We start from the raw sequence: 19,728 nt of genomic DNA on the forward strand, positions 1-19,728 counted from the left end.
GGATTCCTTTGCTGGTCCTGGATGATGATAGAACACCCAGCTGAGTGAAAGGTCATCTCAGGAAAGGCTATTTTTATTCTGCTCTTGAGTGTCATTTGCATAGCCTGGGCTCCACCAAAACTCCCTGTGACTCTGACAAAAAAGACGTTTGGTGTGTTCAGACAAGCAAGAATAGCTAAAGACAAGGTTGAAGGTCCTTACTTACCTTTCCAGGAGCGTGTTCACCATTTTTTCAAATGTCTCGTCACATCTCAGAAGGGGGCTCATGATTCCCCACTGCAGCGATTTACTGTACTCGTTCAGGCCGAAGTACAGCTTCTCCTCGCAGCTCATGTCCTCCTGGTTCAAAACACAGAGCAAGACCCAGTGAGGGCAGGACACAAGGTGTCTTATTTTCAGGGTTAGGGGAGGAGGGACCTGCAACAGGTTATTGCCTGAAAATTAGAAAAAATTGTGAATAAGCAAGTGGGACTATATCAAACTAAAAGGCTTCTGCACAGCAAAGGAAACAAAATGAAAAGGCAACCTACTGAATAGGAGAAAATACTTACAAATCATCTACCTCAACAGCAATCCCCCCAATCCAATTAAAAAGTGAGAAGATCTGAATAAAATGCTTTCTTTTTTCATTTCATGTTACTTCTCTTTCTTTTTTCTTAGCAAAATGATAGGGGCAGCTTGTTACATAGATGGCTTAGAATCACCTGGAGCTAGCAGGGTTTGAAGAACTAGAGTTACTGGGCTCCCCCAGTATCACAAATCATAAGTGACATAATTTACTGAATTCTTGTATCTTTGGGGAAAATGTTCCTCTGCTTAAAAAAAATCTCCGCTCCCAGAGTCCTGCCCTCTCAGTGACCCTGAGCTCAGCACTCCCTGTCTTTGCACTGCCATTTCTGCTTTTCCTCCAGCCCAACCCTCTGCTCTGTGGATGCTGTTCCCTGGAAGATCACCAAGGACTCCTGAGGCCAAACCCTCAGTCCTTGGCCTCGCTGCCCTCTCAGCCATTCTCTTCATTATTTTCTTCCATGATTTTATCTACACCAGCTGCTCCGGTCAGTGATCAGAGTTCCTGAAAAAATATTCCAAATCCTCATCATAAAGTCCCAGTTCCTACTCCCACTCTGTGTTTGCCATGGTGCACTTGCCTGGCCTCAACTCAGTTCAAATCTGTCTTGTCTGCCCTCTGCACGCAGGTCTACTGCTCTTCTGTCTTCTCTTTTGCCACTAAAGGCATCACCTTAAAAATATCTCTGCCTTTTCCCTCTTCCTCAAGAAATAAGTTACCATGTCTTCCATCCTTTTTATTGCCAGCACTTCTATTCTGACTGAGGTACTTGTTCATTCAAACCTGAATTATCAGAAAAGCCAGATGACTCACCCCCACCTTTCTAATCACTTTGACTTGACCTCTTATAGTTAATAAATTGCCTTAAAATGCAGCCTCTTAGTATCCACTAAAGCTGAACTCTGAACTCAGCAATTTCACTCCCAGATACATACCAACAGAAGTATATACAGATGTCTACTAAAAGGCATGAGCTAGAACGCTCAAAGCAGCATCTGAAATCAGTGAATAGAATGAATAGATCAACTGTGGTGAGTCACTCAGCATAACCTATATACAACCAAAAGAACGAGTGTTTCAAACTCATGTAAAATATAAAAGAATCTCACAAACAATGTTGAGAAAAAGAAGTTATATGTAACAGAGTGCCTACTGCATGGGTGCAATGCCTACTGCATTGATCCCAACCTAGGGATCCATCCTCAGTCTCTTCCATCTCCTGCGTTGGCAGGCAGGTTCTTTACCACTAGTGCCACCTGGAAAGCCTGTGCCTATTGCACAATTCCATTTATATAACATTCAAAAGGAGGCAAACCAAGCCAGTAGAGTGCCTCCCTATGATGACAGGGTGCCTGGCCTCTGGAGCCAAGCTCATGTTCTAGTTTTTCATCTGGGTGCTGGTTCCACGGGTATGTTCAGTTTGTGAAAATTCACAGAGCTGTATATTAACATTGAATAATTGTGAACCTAAAAAATATAAGAATTATGCATATTCCGGGAGTTCCCTGGCAGTCCAGTGGTTAGGAATCAGCACTTTCACTGCAATGGCCTGGGTTCAATCCTTGATCGGGGAACTAAGATCCTGCAAATTGAGTGCACAGCCAAAAAAGAAAAAGCGTAGGTTCTACTATTTCTAATAATACTGTGCCCTTGCTAAAAAATTGTTCACGGTCGTGTAACAAGTGTAAGCTTTCCCAGCCTGGTCTCAAAGATTCCGTATCTATGTTTTCTGGTTTCATTTAATCCCACTAAGTATTCTCTGAAAAATGCCTGGTGCTTCCTCCTCTGTGGCCCTGCCCTGCTGTCTGCTCCCGTCCATCTGCTCTGTCCTTCCGTGTGCTTTGTCCTCCACGTCACCGTTCCTGATGCCCTCAAATGGGTAGGACTTTCCCTCCTTCAGCCCACAGAGTACTCTGGTTTTTGCAATTGTCTTATTCTACTTTGTTTTTATTTTCTTATTTTTTTATGTTTGTCATTTTGTTTTTACAAATAAAAATTGTATTTATTTAAAGTGTATATATTTGAGAAGGAAATGGCAACCCACTCCAGTATTCTTGTCTGGAGAATCCCATGGACAGAGGAGCCTAGTGGGCTATAGTCTATGGGGTCGCAAAAGAGCTGGACACGACTGAGTGACTAACACACAGGGTGTATAACTTGATTTTTTCTTTTTTAAAACTATTGAAATATAATTGACATGAACATTATATTAGTTTCAGGTGTACAACATAATAATCTGCTATTTGCATATGTTGTGAAATTATCACCACAACAAGTTTAGTTAACATCCACCCATCACCACACATGGTTATAATTCTTTTCTTCTTGTGGTGAGAACTTTTAAGATCTACTGTCTGAGCAATTTTCAAATGGACTGTACAGTGTTATGAACCATTGTCACCTTGCTGTACATTATTTCCCCAGAACTTACTCATTTTATAACTGGATATTGGTACCTTTTGACCACCTTCACCCATTTTGTCCACCCTCCAGCCCCCACCAATTGGCAACCACCAAGCTGTTTTCTCTATGTCTCTCTCTCTCTCTTTTTTTTTTTTTTTTTGATGTGGACCTTTTTTAAAGTCTTTATTGAATTTATTACAGTATTGCTTCTGTTTTATGTTTTGGTTTTTTGGCCACGAGGCATGTGGGATCTTCACATGTCCTGCATTGGAAAGGCAGTCTTAACAACTGAACCACCAGGGAAGTCTCAGAATGAATCATTCAAAAGCACAGAACTAATCCAGGATATTGATGATTATGTCAGATCACATTACATTTTAGGGGGACAAACTACACAGGTGGATAATTTTGTATCTGCATGATAACCTAAAGTAGAACCACCAAATCAGATTTATAGAGAACACTATTCACTAGCTTTTGTTGTTGTTATTGTTAAGTCACTAAGTCGTGTCTTACTCTTTACGACCTCGTGGACTGTGGCACACCAGGCTCCTCTGTCCACGGGATTCTCCAGGCAACAATACTGGAGTGGGTTGCCATTTCCTTCTCCAGGGGATTTTTCCAACCTAGGGATTAAAACCGAGTCTCCTGCATTGGCAGGCAGATTCTTTACCAATGAGTCACCTGGGAAGCCCATTCATTCGCTTTTAGTGGATACTAATTGTAAGTATATGGAACTTTTAGAAGCTAAAGCATACGTTAGACTTTTGATAATATTTTATGATGCTATTCTGCTCCCGAGGGAACTGAAAACATGACTGTCAGAAGGTAGGGAAGAGACTCACTGTGCTGTCCAGCTGTATCCAGTGTACCTCGTTGCTGGTGCTGATTCGGGACTGTTGGGTCTGCAGAGTGTATGGACAGGAGGTGACCTGGAGCACCAGGAGGTTGAAAGCTTCCAGAACCTCTCTGCCGTTAATGACCCTGTCAGCCAATCCATGGCCAGGCTCACCATGTGACAAAGAGCCCGACATGACACTGTAGAGACATTGAAAGTCACATTAACACCTCCTCATTTAAGTGACTAGATGCACAATCAGAGAGCAAAATAGAGGTCATGTCTTAGCTCTTATTTTTTTCAGTTCTTACTAACTGAGAGCAGCAGTGGAAACAACCAGCATTTGATGTGGAAAAGCAAAAATAACCCTCGTTCTTACCCCTTTCAGACAGCTTTCAGGGAATTTTTTTTTTTCCTTTTTCAGTTTGTCTCTGATACACCTTGAAGTCTAAACTCCATTATCCAGGCCAAGGATATCCAAATCTGTAGCTTGAAGTGGATCATTTTAGTCTGAAAGCCCCACCAGTGTAAGAGAGCTCTCCATCAAAAGATGATGCTTATAACTGAGCAATGATCTGTGCCCCTAGAGAGATTCCCAAAACGACAAGGAACCTTGCTGTGTTAATACACTCTCCTTCCTCCCTTGAGGCTGCTAGACCATGGAGAGAGCTCCTCCTGCCCCCTCCCTGTGACAAACACTTTTATATCTTTGTTCTGTTCAATGTGGATGTACCAGGTTTCCATGCAGCCTCAAAACCACATGTGTGTATATATATAGTCAAAGAAGTAATCTCAATGCCCATGAGAATTAAACAGAGAGATTCAGTGTGAAACCCTCTGAGGTTTCAAAGATGAGATATATAAGGTCAGTGAGCTATTTCTGCTCGTAGAACACAAGCAGTAACTGAACAGGGTGTGGGCAAAATTTCTTTTCTTTACCTTTCCTACCCCCTTCTTACCCCTCTTTCCATCTTTGCAAATCTGACAAATTATGCAAGATCTTACACCTGCATAAGGCTGTAGACCAGATTATGGAGTACCAAGCACATTCTAGCTTCTGAACAAGTGCTTTTGTGATTCTCACATCTCTATCACAGGTCAAAAAACAAAATCCAGATGCCTAAACTCAGTGTGTCCCGAGGAAAGAAAGCCTGTGAGTGCTTGAGGATGCTAAAATTTCCCTCTCCCTACCTGGTTCGGACAAACAATGATATGTAATATGTGACAACTATTTTCCCTTAAAAAAAACTTTTTGCTTTTTTTAATCCATAGCAACAAAGATACCCCCTACCAGATAAGTACTGTGATTTGATCTGACGCCATCACACCACACACACTACTCTTTCATTAAAAAGCCCATAAAGAGAATGTTCTCTTGTTTAAACTGATAAATTGTGGAAGATTCTGAAAATGCTGTCAGATCATTGAAGTGGCATCTCTACTGCTGTTAAAGGGAAGAAGGAGGAGAGAAAGGTAAGGAGGAGGAGAAATAGCAGGAGAGGAAGGAAAAGAGGACCCGGAAAAGGAGCGAAGGAGAAGAACCAAGGAGGAAGAAAGGCGGTAACAGGAAAGCACGTGGACCTCCTGGGAGGTCGCTCACCAACTCCTTGCTGTCACCCTTTCCCTGGAGCAGCCAAGTCCCAAGATGCTCTTAAGATGGAATTTTAACAGGAACTTTAAATTTTGATTTTGAAAATTCACCCACAGTATAGTTAACATCAACATTAAAGCAGTAAGAAACATTGGGAGAGCAAGGAAAGGGCGGGAATGAGCTACCCTTGAGAAGATGCCAAACGGTGGAGTCTCTGGGCTTTCAAATTACCACCTTTTAAATCATTTATTACATAACCATTACTGTTGGAGAAGAAATATTGTATTTGCTCACTCTGAAGCAATCACCTCGTTAGTTCCACATGGGAGTTGTCATGAACTAGCACAAACAGCGTGTACGGGTTCTGTTTCACCCTTCTCATAAAAACTTCAAACTTGGTTTGTATCTCATTGTCTAGACGAACAACATATTTCTCTGCTCTCTGATAGGCTGTCCCATTTTCCTCCAGACCCAAGTCTACAAGGACACCTGCCAAGAAGAAAACAGAGATTATCTTTTTTACGTACATATCTATGAGATAAACTTAAGTGCAGTGTCAACTGATTTACTGAGCACTAACCATATAGAGAGAGATTTACAGAGTGGATAGCTTTCCTTTTCCATATTGCCCACCACCATTTTGAGGAGGAAATATCAGCTTTCCTGTTCTTTAGAATACCACACTTGACCTCCCTTACCACATACAAATGACACCAGGGGCCAGTCTGATACATTAAGTAGAAGCTTGAATAATGAGACCTCTGTCCAATCAAATTCTACTTCTATGTGAAGTGCTCTGCTAAAAGCTACTACAGGCCACTGGGGGAGAATGAAGCTTTGGGCTACAGCTCTTTGCCAAACTGATATAACAGTGCAAGTTTTCCTTACTCCAAATTTAGCAACAAAACACATATAAGAAAAAAGGAAAATAAAATGTAATGTCCAAAGATACCACAGGCAGATCATGAGCTTTTTTAAGGTGGTATTTTACTCATTTTATACAGTGACAATGTTGCACAGTATACAAAGTATGGGAAGACCTCGATGAATGTGGGATTATGTACCAAATCAAAAGAATGAACTGAATTACTCAAGATAACTATATTCTCAAAATGTTAGAAACTGTATAACTTTAATACTGCATCATTATCTCTGTCTATAGTAAAATTACTTCTATATACAAACATCTAAAATATGTCTAGGCGCATGAAGCTATTGTAATTAAAACAACAAATCCTCCTTTAAAGTGAATAGACACAGTGGTAATTATGTGAGGTGAAGGACGTGTTTACTAACCTTACCATGGTGAACGTTTCACAATATATACATGCATTAAAACATCACATTGTGTACCTTAAACTTACACAATATGTTCATTATGGCTCAATACAGCTGGGAAAAATACTGCCCCCAAACAAGAGAGCACAGCACTCCTTCGCCCACCCCCAGACACTCAGCCCTCTGAGAGGAGGACCCTGTGACTCAAGCCTATGACCCTCTGAGGAGGAACCAGAAGACTGATTAGGGGTTAGATATGTCATATTTGGGGGTTAGATATGACCCTCCAAGGATATTTATTTAACATCCGATATCAGCCACATCCATCAGTCCCAACTGTGTGGAAAAAAATTTTTAATTAAGAAAGAAAAACAAGTGAAATGAAGAGACTTTTACAAATTATGTTGACTTAGTTTTGTTAATCATTTTTTTTTCATATAAAACCAGCTCAATTAATAACTACATGCACTCAGCATCTAGGTGCTATAATATTAACAGCTCTAAACAGTATAAAGGAAAGTAGGAAAAATGTTTTACAATATAAAACATTCACTATACTGGAAAAGGTGAACAGAAAGGTAATTTTGCTTTCAAACGTTCTTCATTAGTCAAAGATTTTGAAACTTTTTTCTAACTTTTTTCTTTACTCAGAGATTGTTTTCAATTTCCACCCAAATGTAGTCAAATGCTGTTGTGAATATTTCCAAAAGCCATCAAATCAGATATTTAATTTGGCAAGTAGCCTGATTTCTTGGAAAGTGAACTGCTTATAAAGTGTATTTAACATTCAGTAGAGGTTTGTTCAACGTCTATTATGTATCAGGTACTATGTCAGGTACTGTGCTAGGCTTGGGGATACACAGGAGGGCAGGACAAAGATCTTAATCTCATGGATCTTATGATGGAGAAGATGGATATTTTTGACAAATGTCATGATGAGAGACAAAGCCCTTTGAAGGGAGGAGCTGAGCAGAGGCACAGAAAAAGGACCTACTTAATCTCTGGGGGCTTCTGTTTCCTTTTTGTAAAAATGAGGAGAGTAGAGCCAGTCGAAAATTAGCCTGTATTTCCTAAGTTTATCCTTAGGAAAAAAGCAGTGCAAGTTAAAAATCTCTAAATATGAAAAGGTGATAAATAATTCACAAAAAGGAAAAATATATCTTGTGGGTAATTGAGTTGATCACATTTCAAAACAAATGAAATGAAGACCAATTGTGTATGACCTTTTCACATCAGGTCCATACACGCCCTTAACGGGAAGGTAAAATTGCACGAATCTCCGAGGTCGTTCTCTTAGATGTAACATGGTGTGTTAGTCTATGTAGCCAGCTGGCTCTGCAGTGGTGTGTCTGGGTGGAAGGAGGCACATCAGATGTACTTGATTGTTTTAACTCCAACTGGACATTTTTAGTAGATCATCCTTACCTTTAAATTTTGTTTTAGACTTGCTTTTAGTTTTAAGTTTTGTTTCTTTCCTGGTTATGAAAGTGATAGATACTCATCTTGGGAAAACTGGAAAGTATAGAGATATATTAAAAAAGAAGAAAAAAATCATCCATGTTTCTTTAACTCAAAATAAGAACTGCAAACATTTTTGTGCATTTCTTCCTGTTTTTTTTAAATGGGTATTCTTCTACCTAGCTCATATTTTGTAATTGTATATCCTGACCTTTTTCACCTATAACTGCCAAGTGAGAAATAAAACCATCCACAAACAGTCTAATGATACAGTATTTATCCTTTCATAGAACCTGGTGGTCTTACACCATGTATGTTAAAATGTAAACAGAATATAATTTAATATTCCAGTTTAATTCCTTTCTCCCTTCACAGCTTCTCCTTAGTAAACATAAAACAAAAATGCATATGGTCTCTTCCTTCAGAGGGTCTCTTTCAAGAGGTGTTAATGGCACCATTACAAGCATTTTATTTCAACTCAATAAAATTTCTTGTGCATCTACTATATTTAGAAATAAATGGAACAATCAATTCCTTCAAAAACAAAAGAGAAAGAAACAAGACTATCATTCTTTACTAATAATATATCTTAGTAGAAAACACAAAATCATCCACAGATAAATCAATTAACAAGAATTAATTTTTTAATTTTTTTTACTTTACATTGTTGTATTCATTTTGCCAAAATTAAAAAAAATTTTTAAAAAAAGAATTTAGTTAAGTTGATGGATTCAGAGTCAATTTATAAAAATTAGTTGGATATCTATATACCAAAAACAAACAGGAAATGTGTTTTTAAAAAAGCATTTTCAATGATGTCAAAAAATACTGTCTAGGAATAAGTCTTATAAGAGATATATAAGACCTTTGTGGAGAAAATGAAACTATTAATGACATTAAAGAAAACTTAAATAGAACTATATCATAAAATATAGTTAAAATCATTTTTAAAATGTATATGGCAGAACAAAGAACCAAGAATAGTCAAGACAGCTCTGAAGTAGAAAAGGTAGGAGAGATCTATCTACCCAGAGACCAAGAATTATCAGCTGTATTAACAAGACAGTGGTTTTGGCATGGGGCACACCCTGAAAACAGGCCCCTATGCATGTAAAAACCTAATATATGATAAAGCTTACAATGTATATCAGTGCTAAAGAATGGACCTTTTAATAACCAACACTGAAGAAAAAAGAATATTGGCTCTTACCTTACCTGATATAAAAAGAAAAGAAATTCAGGTGGATTAAACGTGAAAGACAAAACTCTAAAACTTTTATGAGACAATGAAGGAGAATAACCGTGTGACTTCATAGAGGATTTCTTAAACACAAAAGGCCAAAAGATAGATAAACTTAACATTCATTTAAGTTTATTCATCAAAGATGTTATAAATAAAAATACGAGCCTTCCAAATCTATAACTAGTATTACTAAAGTGGATTAGTATTCAGAATACAGAAATTGCTCCTATAATTCCAAGAAGGGCAAAAAAACTTGAGCAAGCATTTCTGAGAAGAAACCCAAATGGCCAATAAACATCTGAAAAGATGTTCAATCTCATTAGTAAAAAGGGAAATACAAATAAAAAGCATAAAAAAATGAAAGCATATCAAATTAATAATTTTTTTTACAAAACAAGATAATTGTAAGGAAGAAGTAGATGAAAGACAGACTTACGTATATTAGCAATTCTGCAAAACAAATTCAAGAAGGATAAACCCGAAACTAAAGAGATTGGTTGCCAGTAGGACAGTGGATGGGAAAGTGGTGTAAAGAAGTGAGAATGAGAATGGGTAAGTATGAGGAGGGAAGGGACGCTTCTCTGAATGTACCACCTTGTATAGCTTTGGCTCTTAGAACCACAGAACAAAGTTAATCAAGAATGGAGTGGGGGATGGGAGAAGGGAGTCAGAAGGGAGGAGAGGCAGGCAACCTGGAATCCAAATGGTAACAAATGAAACCGAATGTCACCATCCTGAAAAGCTGAGTGTGAAAAGAGCAAGTCTAAGTAAAACAAATCAGTGTGGGATGGCAATTACATAACTTCTAGAAAAAAAATCAAAGAAGTGAATATGTACATTGTAGATAACAAGAACCAGGTTCCCCTGTCAGAGAAAGAAGTCACGAATAAAGACACAAGAAGGACTAAAAGGAACCTTGCTTCACTCTGTATGACAGACCCCAGGTCCATCCACATCTCTACAAATGACCCAATTTTGTGCCTCTTTATGACTGTGTAATATTCCATTGTATATGGGAGGGAGATCCAAGAGGGAGAGGATATATATATATCTATAGCTGATTCACTTCTTTGTATGGCTAAAACTAACACAACATTGTAAAGCAATGATACTCCAATAAAAATATAAAAAGCATCTTGCAGTGTTCATATGGAATTGGCAAGATCAGTATATAGATACAGAAATAAAGAGGTATCTGAGTCTATATATAAGGCTTCCCAGGTGGCGCTAGTGGTAAAGAACCTGCCTGTCAATGCAGAAGACCCAAGAGGCGAGGGTTCGATCTCTGGGTGGGGGAGATCCCCTGGAGAAGGAAATGGCACCCCACTCCAGTATTCTTGCCTAGAAAATCCCACAGACAAAGGAGCCTGCGAGCTATATATATGCCTAGGTTAATATACATACATATATTTTCTACCTCTGTCTGCTGAGCAATTACACACCAGTAACAATAAATACAGTTCCAGTTTCTCTTCATATGACTTGTTATCCTCTCTGTTTTTGCTTACAGCACTCTTTGTGGGTATGAAGTAGTATTCATTGTGGTTTGGATTTTCATTTCTCCAGCTGCCTAACAGTGTTGAGCATCTTTCCATGTGCTCATTGGTCATATGGATATCTTCTTTGGATATTTGCCCATTCAGATCCTTTATCCATATCTTAATTAGGTTATTTGTCTTTTCATTATTGAGTTATAATAGGTCTTTAAATAGTCCCTATCACAAATATGATTTGCAAATAATTTCTCCCATTTTGTGGGTTCTCTTTTCATTTTCTTGATGGTATCCTTTGAAGCACAAATACTGTTAAATTTTTTATTTTTAATTATGTACTTATTTAGGCTGCACCAGGTCTTAGCTGCAGTACTCGGGATTTTTTATCTTGGTTGCTGCATATGGCATATGAGATCTTTTCTTTTGTTGTAGTTGTTGCACCCTGTGGGATTTTAGTTGCAACATGAGAACTAAGTTGTGGCATGAAGGATCTAGTTCCCTGGCCAGGGATCAAACCCAGGCCTCTGTGTTGGGAATGCAGAGTCTTAGCCACCAGACCACCAGAGAGGTCCCCAAATGCTTTTAATTTTGATGGTGAAAGTGAAAGTTGCTCAGTCATGTCTGACTCTTTGCAAGTCCATGGACTGTATAGGCCATGGAATTCTCCAGGCCAGAATACTGGAGTGGGTAGCTGTTCCCTTCTCCAAGGGATCTTCCCAACCCAGGGATCTAACCGTGTCCAGTCTATCTGTTTGTTGTTGGTAGCGGTGGTGGTGATGGTGTTCTTGGAATCTTATCTGAGAAATCATTGTTTGATCCAAAGTCATGAAGATTTACACCCATGTTTTCTTCTAAGAATTTTACTGTTTTAGGTCTTACATTTAGGTCTTTGATCCATTTTCTTGCTTTCTGTTTGTGAGGTAAAGGTCCAACTTCATTCTTTTGCATGTGGATATCCAGTTGCTCCAGTACTATTTGTTGAAAAGATTACTTTCCCTATTGAATGGTCTTGGCTGCCTAGTAAAAATTCAGTTGATCATAAATAGGAAGATTTCTTTCTGGATTCTCTCCACTCTACCCATTGACTTATATGTCTATCTTTATGCCAGTACCACAGTGTCTAAACACTATAGCTTTGGATTAAGTTTTAACATGGGGCAGTCAGTCTTCCAACTTTGTTCTTCTTTTTAAATATTGTTTTGAGTATTCTGGGTCCCTTGAATTTCCACATGAAATTTAGAATCAGCTGGTTAATTTATGCAAAAAAGTCAGCTGGTATTTTGATAGGGAATGCATTGAATCTGTAGATCAATTTGGGGAATAATGTCATTTTTAAAAATATTAATGGGACTTCCCTGGTGGTAGAGTGGATGGGAATCATCTGCCAATGTGGGGGATACAGGTTCAATACCTGGTGGTCTGGAAAGATTCCATGTGCTGCAGAGCAACTAAAACCCATGTGCCACAACTACTGAGCCAGCGGGCCTAGAGCCTGTGCTGAGAAACAAGAGAAGCCACCGCAATGAGAAGTCCACGTACCACACGAAGATTAGCCCTTGCTCACCGAAACTAGAGAAAGTCCTCATGGCAACAAAGACCCCGTGCAACCAAAAATAAATAAACAAGTAAAAAAATACTAATGTCTTCCAATTCATGAACATACAATGTCTTCCCACTTATTTAGGTCTTTTAAAATTTCTTTCAACAATATTTTCTAGTTTTCAGAGTATAAGTTTCACACTTCTTTCATCAAATATACTCCTAAGTGTTTTATTCTTTTTGATGCTATAATAAATTGAATTGTTTTTAAATGTCAGTTTTGGATTTCTTGTGATGTTTCTGTGACTTTTTTGTGTATACAATTATTTTAAAATTTAAAACAAACTTAAAAAGAAGCACAACCATATAAAATATTTGCAACTGAGATACACTGCTGGTGGGAATGTAAAATATAACCAACCACCTTGGGAAAAAATGTAGCATTATTTTAGTAAGGTTGATAAGCATACACAATCTATGCCCCAACAATTCTACTCCAAGAAACTGTTGTACCTGTGTACCAGCACTGCTTGAAATAAAAATAGAAACAACTTAAATGTCCATCAGTAGTAGAAATGAATTTTTTTAAATGTGTGTTATATTTATACAATAGAATACTAAAGAGCAGTAAAATTAGTAAATTACAGCTACACACAACAACAGGATTAATCTCAGGAACATATGTTGAGTATAAAAAGGAAATTACAGACAAATGCACTTGGAGAAAGATTTAAAGTATACAAAATTAAACAATATACTATTTAGGAGTTTTATACAGTGGCAAAACTATAAATGAAACAAGGGAATAATAAACACAAAACTCAGCATAATGGTTACCCTTCAAAGAAGATGAATGTTAGCATCAGAGAGCGGAGCGAGAGTAACATATTTTGATGGGAACATGGTGTGTTCCCTATATTGTGATTTTTAATCTCTCTTACAAAATTTATAAATTTGGTCTGTTCAATATTTACAATTTCTTAAAAGGGGGAAAATAAATATATACCCTTGTTTTAGAAATTTTTGAAAGACATTAATAACCATACAAAATCTATTTGATGGCTATATCATCAAACTACAGTAACTATTTTCCCATCACTTTCTACTTTGACTACTATAGAAAAGTTGAAAGACTAGTGCAAGAAATACCAATATACCCTTCAATGAGTTCCACCGATTGTTAATATTTTGCTATATTTGCTTTTTCTCTTTATTTTTATCCGTTGTTATTCTTGCTGAAAAATTTGGAATTTAAGTAATATTTATTACCTAAATTACTTACTTTGGAATATTAACATGTAATATTCAACCCTATATACCTCAATGTGTACCTCTTAAGAGCTAAGGCATTCTCCTACATAACTAAAATATCATTATTATGTTCAAAGAACTGAACTAACATTGATATAATACTCTCTAGAACACAGCTTAGATTTGTATTTTTAAATGAATTTTAATTGTAGTATAGTCATGGCATCCAGTCCCATCACTTCATGGCAGATAGATGGGGAAACAGTGGAAACAGTGGCTGACTTAATTTTTCGGGGCTCTAAAATCACTGCAGATGGTGACTGCAGCCATGAAATTAAAAGACACTTACTCCTTGGAAGGAAAGTTATGACCAACCTAGATAGCATATTAAAAGCAGAGACATTACTTTGCCAACAAAGGTCTGTCTAGTCAAGGCTATGGTTTTTCCAGTAGTCATGTATGGATGTGAGTGTTGAACCATAAAGAAAGCTGAGCACTGAAGAATTGATGCTTTTGAACTGTGGTGTTGGAGAAGACTCTTGAGAGTCCCCTGGACTGCAAGGAGATCCAACCAGTCCATCTTAAAGGAGATCCGTCCTGGGTGTTCATTGATAGGACTGATGTTGAAGCTGAAACTCCAATACTTTGGCCACCTGATGCGAAGAGCTGACTCATTTGAAAAGACCCTGATGCTGGGAAAGATTGAAGGCGGGAGGAGAAGGGGACGACAGAGGATGAGATGGTTGGATGGCATCACTGTCAATGGACATGAGTTTGAGTAAACTCTGGGAGTTAGTGATGGACAAGGAGGCCTGGCATGCTGCAGTCCATGGGGTTGCAAGGAGTCAGACACGACTTGAGCGACTGAACTGAACTGATTTACAATGTTGTACTAGTTTAGGCGTACAGCAGAGTGAATCAGTTACACATATACATATATCCACTCTTTTTTAGATTCTATTCCCATATAGGTCATCATAGAGTGTTGAATAGAGTTCCCCGTACTATACAGTAGGTTCTTATTAGTTATCTATTTGGATATAGTAGTGTATATGAGTTTCATTAATTGTCCCAGAGCTGTGTTTTTTATTTTTATGTCTAAGATCCAATCAAGAATTAAGCATTGTACTTGGTTGTCCAGTCTATTTATTCTGTAAAATTAAAACAGCCCCGTGTTTTTTTTTTTTTTTTTCTTTTTTGTCTTTGCATAGACATTTTAAAAAATGCAGGTTAGGTGTTTTGCAGAATGTCACACATTCTAGATTTTCCTGAGAGTGTTCTTAGATGATTGGATTCAGTTAAACACGTTTGGCAATTATACTTCATGGGTGATGTCATGTACTTCCCTTTGTTCATAAGGTCAATCTGTCCCATAATGGGAGATGCAAAGTTTGATTGCCTGGACTCTTTGCGATCCTATGGACTGTAGCCCACCATGCTCCTCTGTCCATGGAGATTCTCCAGGCAAGAATATTGGAGTAGGTTGCCATGATCTCCTCCAGGGGATCTTCCCGATCTAGGAATCAAACCCACATCTCTTAAATCTCCTGCATTGGCAGGTGGGTTCTTTACCACTAGCACCACCTTCATATCCAGAACTGGAGGTTTAGATAGGGTTAACAGAGGCTTGTTTTGTCTCTGCGAGAGTGGGGCAGCTTAAAACTGATGGGATGAGCTCTAGGAGGGAAGGAAATGGAAGGTAGCAATGAGAGAAAAGAATCAATTGTGAGCAGAGGACAGGTGGGAGCATCAGACTTCAACAGAGGAGGGCAGCTCTTCACTGATCGGGAAGGGAGGGGAGAGACAGGTGTGTATGCAGTTAGGTTGCCAGATTTAGAAGGAAGTTTTTAATCTAAAGTGGTGAGAGAAGGGAGAAGCAAGCAGCATGGCCATTTGCTAAGAGAAAGAGGAGGTCAGAAGTGTGAACGAAACGGAGTCTGTAACAGCCATTCACTGCGGAGGGCAGGAGCGAGAGCCAACTAAGGAACCAGAAAGAATTTATGAGGCATCAATTGGACAGGCTGATTTCCAACCCCACACTGTGTGTTGCAAAGGAGGCTGTGGTCTGATGTTGGAGACCTTGGAATTTACAGTTTCAGGATCCATAGGGTCTGGGATGTGACTAGGAGCAGGTGACCAAACAGGTGTAAAGGTGACAGTGGTTCGGATGATAGCATGAGAAGAGAAACTAGGAGCTGGTGAGGCAGAGACTGTGAGCCAGGTGCCAGCATCGGCTATATACTACAGGTGGGCTCAAGAAAGTACCTTTTAGAAAGTGAAAATGCCTTCTCTCTCTCTCTACCTCCCGCCTAATCTCTACCACTACCTTAAAGCTTCCTTAAGTTCTTTTCGTTGGAATGACCTTTCTACATATCAGCAGATGACACTGTCTCTCTAGTTCTTTTCCAATCAGGCATGTACTGAGCTGTCAAACTTATGTCATTCCCCTGCACATGATGAAATTTCCCTGACTGGATGCTGCCAGACCTGCTCTCGGTTGCTGGGGGCCCCCACCAATACTATTCTAAAAGCAGGGAGGAACACTTCCCTGTTGGCACAGCAGATAAGACTCCACCTGCTAAGGCAGAGGGCACAGGTTCGATCCCTAGTCTGAGAAAACTCCACATGCTGAGGAGCAACAAAGCCCATGTGCCACAACTACCAAGCCCTCGTGCTGCAACCACTGAAGCCCGTGCTCTGCAGCAAGAGAGTAGCTCCCACTCTTCGCAACTAGAGAAAGCCCGAGTTCAAAGCAGCAAAGACCCAGAACAGCCAAAATAAATAAATAAGTAAATATCCCAAGGACTATTTAAAAAAAAAAAAAAGCAGGGAGAAGGAAAATATGGACGGTCACCAACCCTTCCTGTTTTCATCCTATCCACGTTGAGTTGAAAGTGGCTTACAGTTTGATAACCTAATTCTAATGTATAGAATCTGGAACTTTTGGAATTAGAAGAATCATACTACAATATCAGCCTATTTTAAAAAATGATGCTAAAACAAAAGTACCTCCTAGAGTCTAGAAATCCCTTAGACTGCTTCTCCAAGGATTACTGCAGCACTTACAAGTCCTTTTAGGGCAAACATAATCCCCCTGAGGAGGACATGGCAACCCACTCCAGCATTCTTGCCTGGAGGATTCCCATGGACAGAGGAGCCTGGTGGGCTACAGCCCATAAGTTTCAAAGAGTCGGACACGACTAAAGTGACTTAGCAGAGCACACACAAAACCGATTAACCCATTTCATCTTTTTTTCACCTTCCAATTCTTTTCTTAACGTTTTCTTCCCCTCCCTGCCTCCCTTCCTTAATTAGAAAGTGACTTGAGGTATCAGTGGTTCACCTCAGTGCTGAGTCGGCAGCATCGGGACGGTTTCTATTTCCACCTTTTTCTTTCAGCCACAGAAGGGCTGCCAAGGAAGTGGCCTTTCTGCAAGTCCTGGCTGCTTCTCCCTGCCTGGTGCTTTTCCTGGCAGGTGGGTCCCAGAAACGGTCCCTTTAGGGAAAGGGCAAATGGAACCAGAGAGCGAAGCACTTGGACACTGGCGCTCCCTCTGCCCATCTCTCCCCTTCCCCACTGCAGCACCACCCCACCCTTCAAACAGTAGCTGAGCCCCTACTGGTGCCAGGCCCAGGAGAGGCAGAAAGCAGGCACCAGACACACAGAGATGAGAAAACAGTCCTTGTCCCCAAAGCACTGCCCCCTGGACCTTACACAAATGAAGCTCTCCTTGATTCTCAGGGCAAAATACGAGGAAACTGAGTCAGGTGACTTCTTGAGAATCCTTTCTGTCTTCACAGCGATGACTTTCAAGAATTGCTTTAGTGGAGAATCTCTGCTCTGGACAATCTCTTTACACCCTAACATGCTTCAGGTCCTTTGCATTCTATCAACTGTTACGTGTTCCAAGAATATGAAGGTATTCAAATAAAAAAGTGAATAAACTGTGGTGTCGTTATGATATAGAATATCATATACATTCATTAAAAATGATGCTTAAAGGGGACTTCCCCGGTGGCCCGATGGTTAAGAATCCACCTTGCAATGTGGGGGATGCAGGTTCAACCCCTGATCAGGAAACTAGCATCCCAGGAGCCCTCACGCCATCCTCAGGTAAGAGTCCGTGCTCTGCCGGGAAAGATCCCCGGTGCTGCAACTAAGACCTAACGCAGCCAAAATAAATAAATATTTAAAAAAACAAAAAATAAAATAAGAAGGATGCTTACAAAAGCTTAATGACATGGAAAAATGGGCCAACTATAATACCTGACACAGGCAGAGAAGAGAGCCTAGAACATTAGGTATTAAGTCACTGAAAGTGATTATCCTTGAGCGGCAGGATCGTAAGTGTTTAAAACTTCCTACTTTTATTTTTCAAAGTTAAAAAAGTAACTTTTTTCTATAATAAAAATGAGTACAGTTATTTAAAAGTATCTAGACATGATTGTTTCTGCAGCAAATATTTTCAGTATACATGCCAAGGCCGGATGTGAATACTTTTAAAAATATGCTTTGCCTTGAATGTTCTGAATCTGTCTATAGCACTGATTTTCTTTAATTCTAAGCTACTGTAACTAGTCAAATTCCAGTACCTTTCAGAGGAATGATAATCTCAAAATACTTTGGAAGAATCCGAGGCCATTAAGAAGGGGAAAGGAAGGGCCAATGAAATTTCTCTAGCTGTCAAAAGTGCAGGGTTTTATTTAGGGTCTTGCACTGATAAGCTCAGTTGGTAAAGAATCCGCCTGCAAGGCAGGAGACCCCGGTTCGATTCCTGGGTCAGGAAGATCCACTAGAGAAGGGATAGGCTACCCACTCCAGTATTCTAGGGCTTCCCTTGTGGCTCAGCTGGTAGAGAATCCTCCTGCAATGAGGGAGACCTGGGTTTGATCCCTGGGTTGGGAAGATCCCCTGGAGAAGGGAAAGGCTACCCACTTCAGTAATCTGGCCTGGAAAATTCCATGGACTGTATAGTCTATGGGGTTGCAAAGAGTCGGACACGACTGAGCGACTTTCACTCACTGGTTAAGAAAGGTGAAAGCACAGGTCATCAAGAGGTTATTTAAGGAAAAGGCTCGGGGTAGGGGAGTCCAACTGCTGACCTGAGATGACTTCACCTCCTGAAACAGGTGCTCAGATACCCTGGCCGGCATATGACTGAACTGTTGGATAACAAACTCGGCAAGGCCACAATGCCACTTGGTACAAGGAAAACACCTATAAGAGAAGGTGCTCCCTCCATGGTAAGGAAGTGGAAAATCCACAAGAAGTGACAAAAATCTGGTTAATGCCTGGTGCTACGAAAGCCCCTCTGCTTCCCTCAATGGAAGTGGGAAGAGAGAAAAATGCAGAATGGCCAGTAGTAGAGGATGCCTAGAACTCACTCCTGCTTCTGGAAGAGCTGAGAGAGAAGGTGTCTGACCATCTCTGGCTAATTCACTTACAAGTCAGTATTTCCAACTGACTGGTGTGTAACTTGTCAATCAAAATTTTAGAAGCTAAAGCAAAGATTGCACTGTTAATTGGGTGCTTGGGTCTCCAGAAGGCATGGACAGACCTTCCATGTCTCAGGCACAGCCACTAAGAGATGTTAAAGAGGGAAAAGGCTATGGTTAGCTGGCTCATCTGGCCCATGGAACTGGCAACAAAAGATTTCACGGAGAGCTGTGCTCATCAAAGGGTGCTCCTCTGACGAGCCGTCTGGTCTCCCCTGGGAGCTTGCTGGAAGCCAACCCAGTCCTGCTGAAGGGCATGTGCTTTTCTTTTTTAATGACTTTTTTTTTATGAGGACCATTTTTTAAAGTCTTCATTGAATTTGTTACAGTATTGCTTCTGTTTTACGTTTTGGGTTTTTGGCCACAAGGCATTTAGGATCTTAGCTCCAGTCGGACCAGGAATCGAACCCACACCCCTTGCATTGGAGGGCAAACTCCTAATCACTGGACCACCAGGGAAGTCCCAGGAATGTGCATTTTATTAATAACAAGGTCTCCAGGTGCTCTGCATATACAGTCAAGTTTAAGGTGTAGTAAAAGATGGGTGCAGAACATCTATAAACAGTATTT

The 19,728-nt window shown here is 39.8% G+C and overlaps 1 protein-coding gene across 1 annotated transcript in view; it reads right to left on the minus strand.

Moving 5' to 3' along the window:
- GREB1L (GREB1 like retinoic acid receptor coactivator) overlaps nt 1-19,728 on the minus strand; it is a 186,854-nt gene that overhangs the window by 34,231 nt on the left and 132,895 nt on the right. The window contains exons 18-20 of the mRNA XM_081562755.1: nt 5,709-5,889; nt 3,817-4,009; nt 206-339 (exon numbers count right to left, since the gene is read on the minus strand). Coding sequence (XP_081418881.1) covers nt 206-339; nt 3,817-4,009; nt 5,709-5,889 — 508 coding nt within the window. The remainder of the gene's footprint in view (nt 1-205; nt 340-3,816; nt 4,010-5,708; nt 5,890-19,728) is intronic.

Source organism: Giraffa tippelskirchi, chromosome 14 (genome assembly GCF_054371585.1).
Source record: "Giraffa tippelskirchi isolate mGirTip1 chromosome 14, T2T-mGirTip1v1.2.pri, whole genome shotgun sequence".
In the NCBI taxonomy this organism is placed as follows: domain Eukaryota; kingdom Metazoa; phylum Chordata; class Mammalia; order Artiodactyla; family Giraffidae; genus Giraffa; species Giraffa tippelskirchi.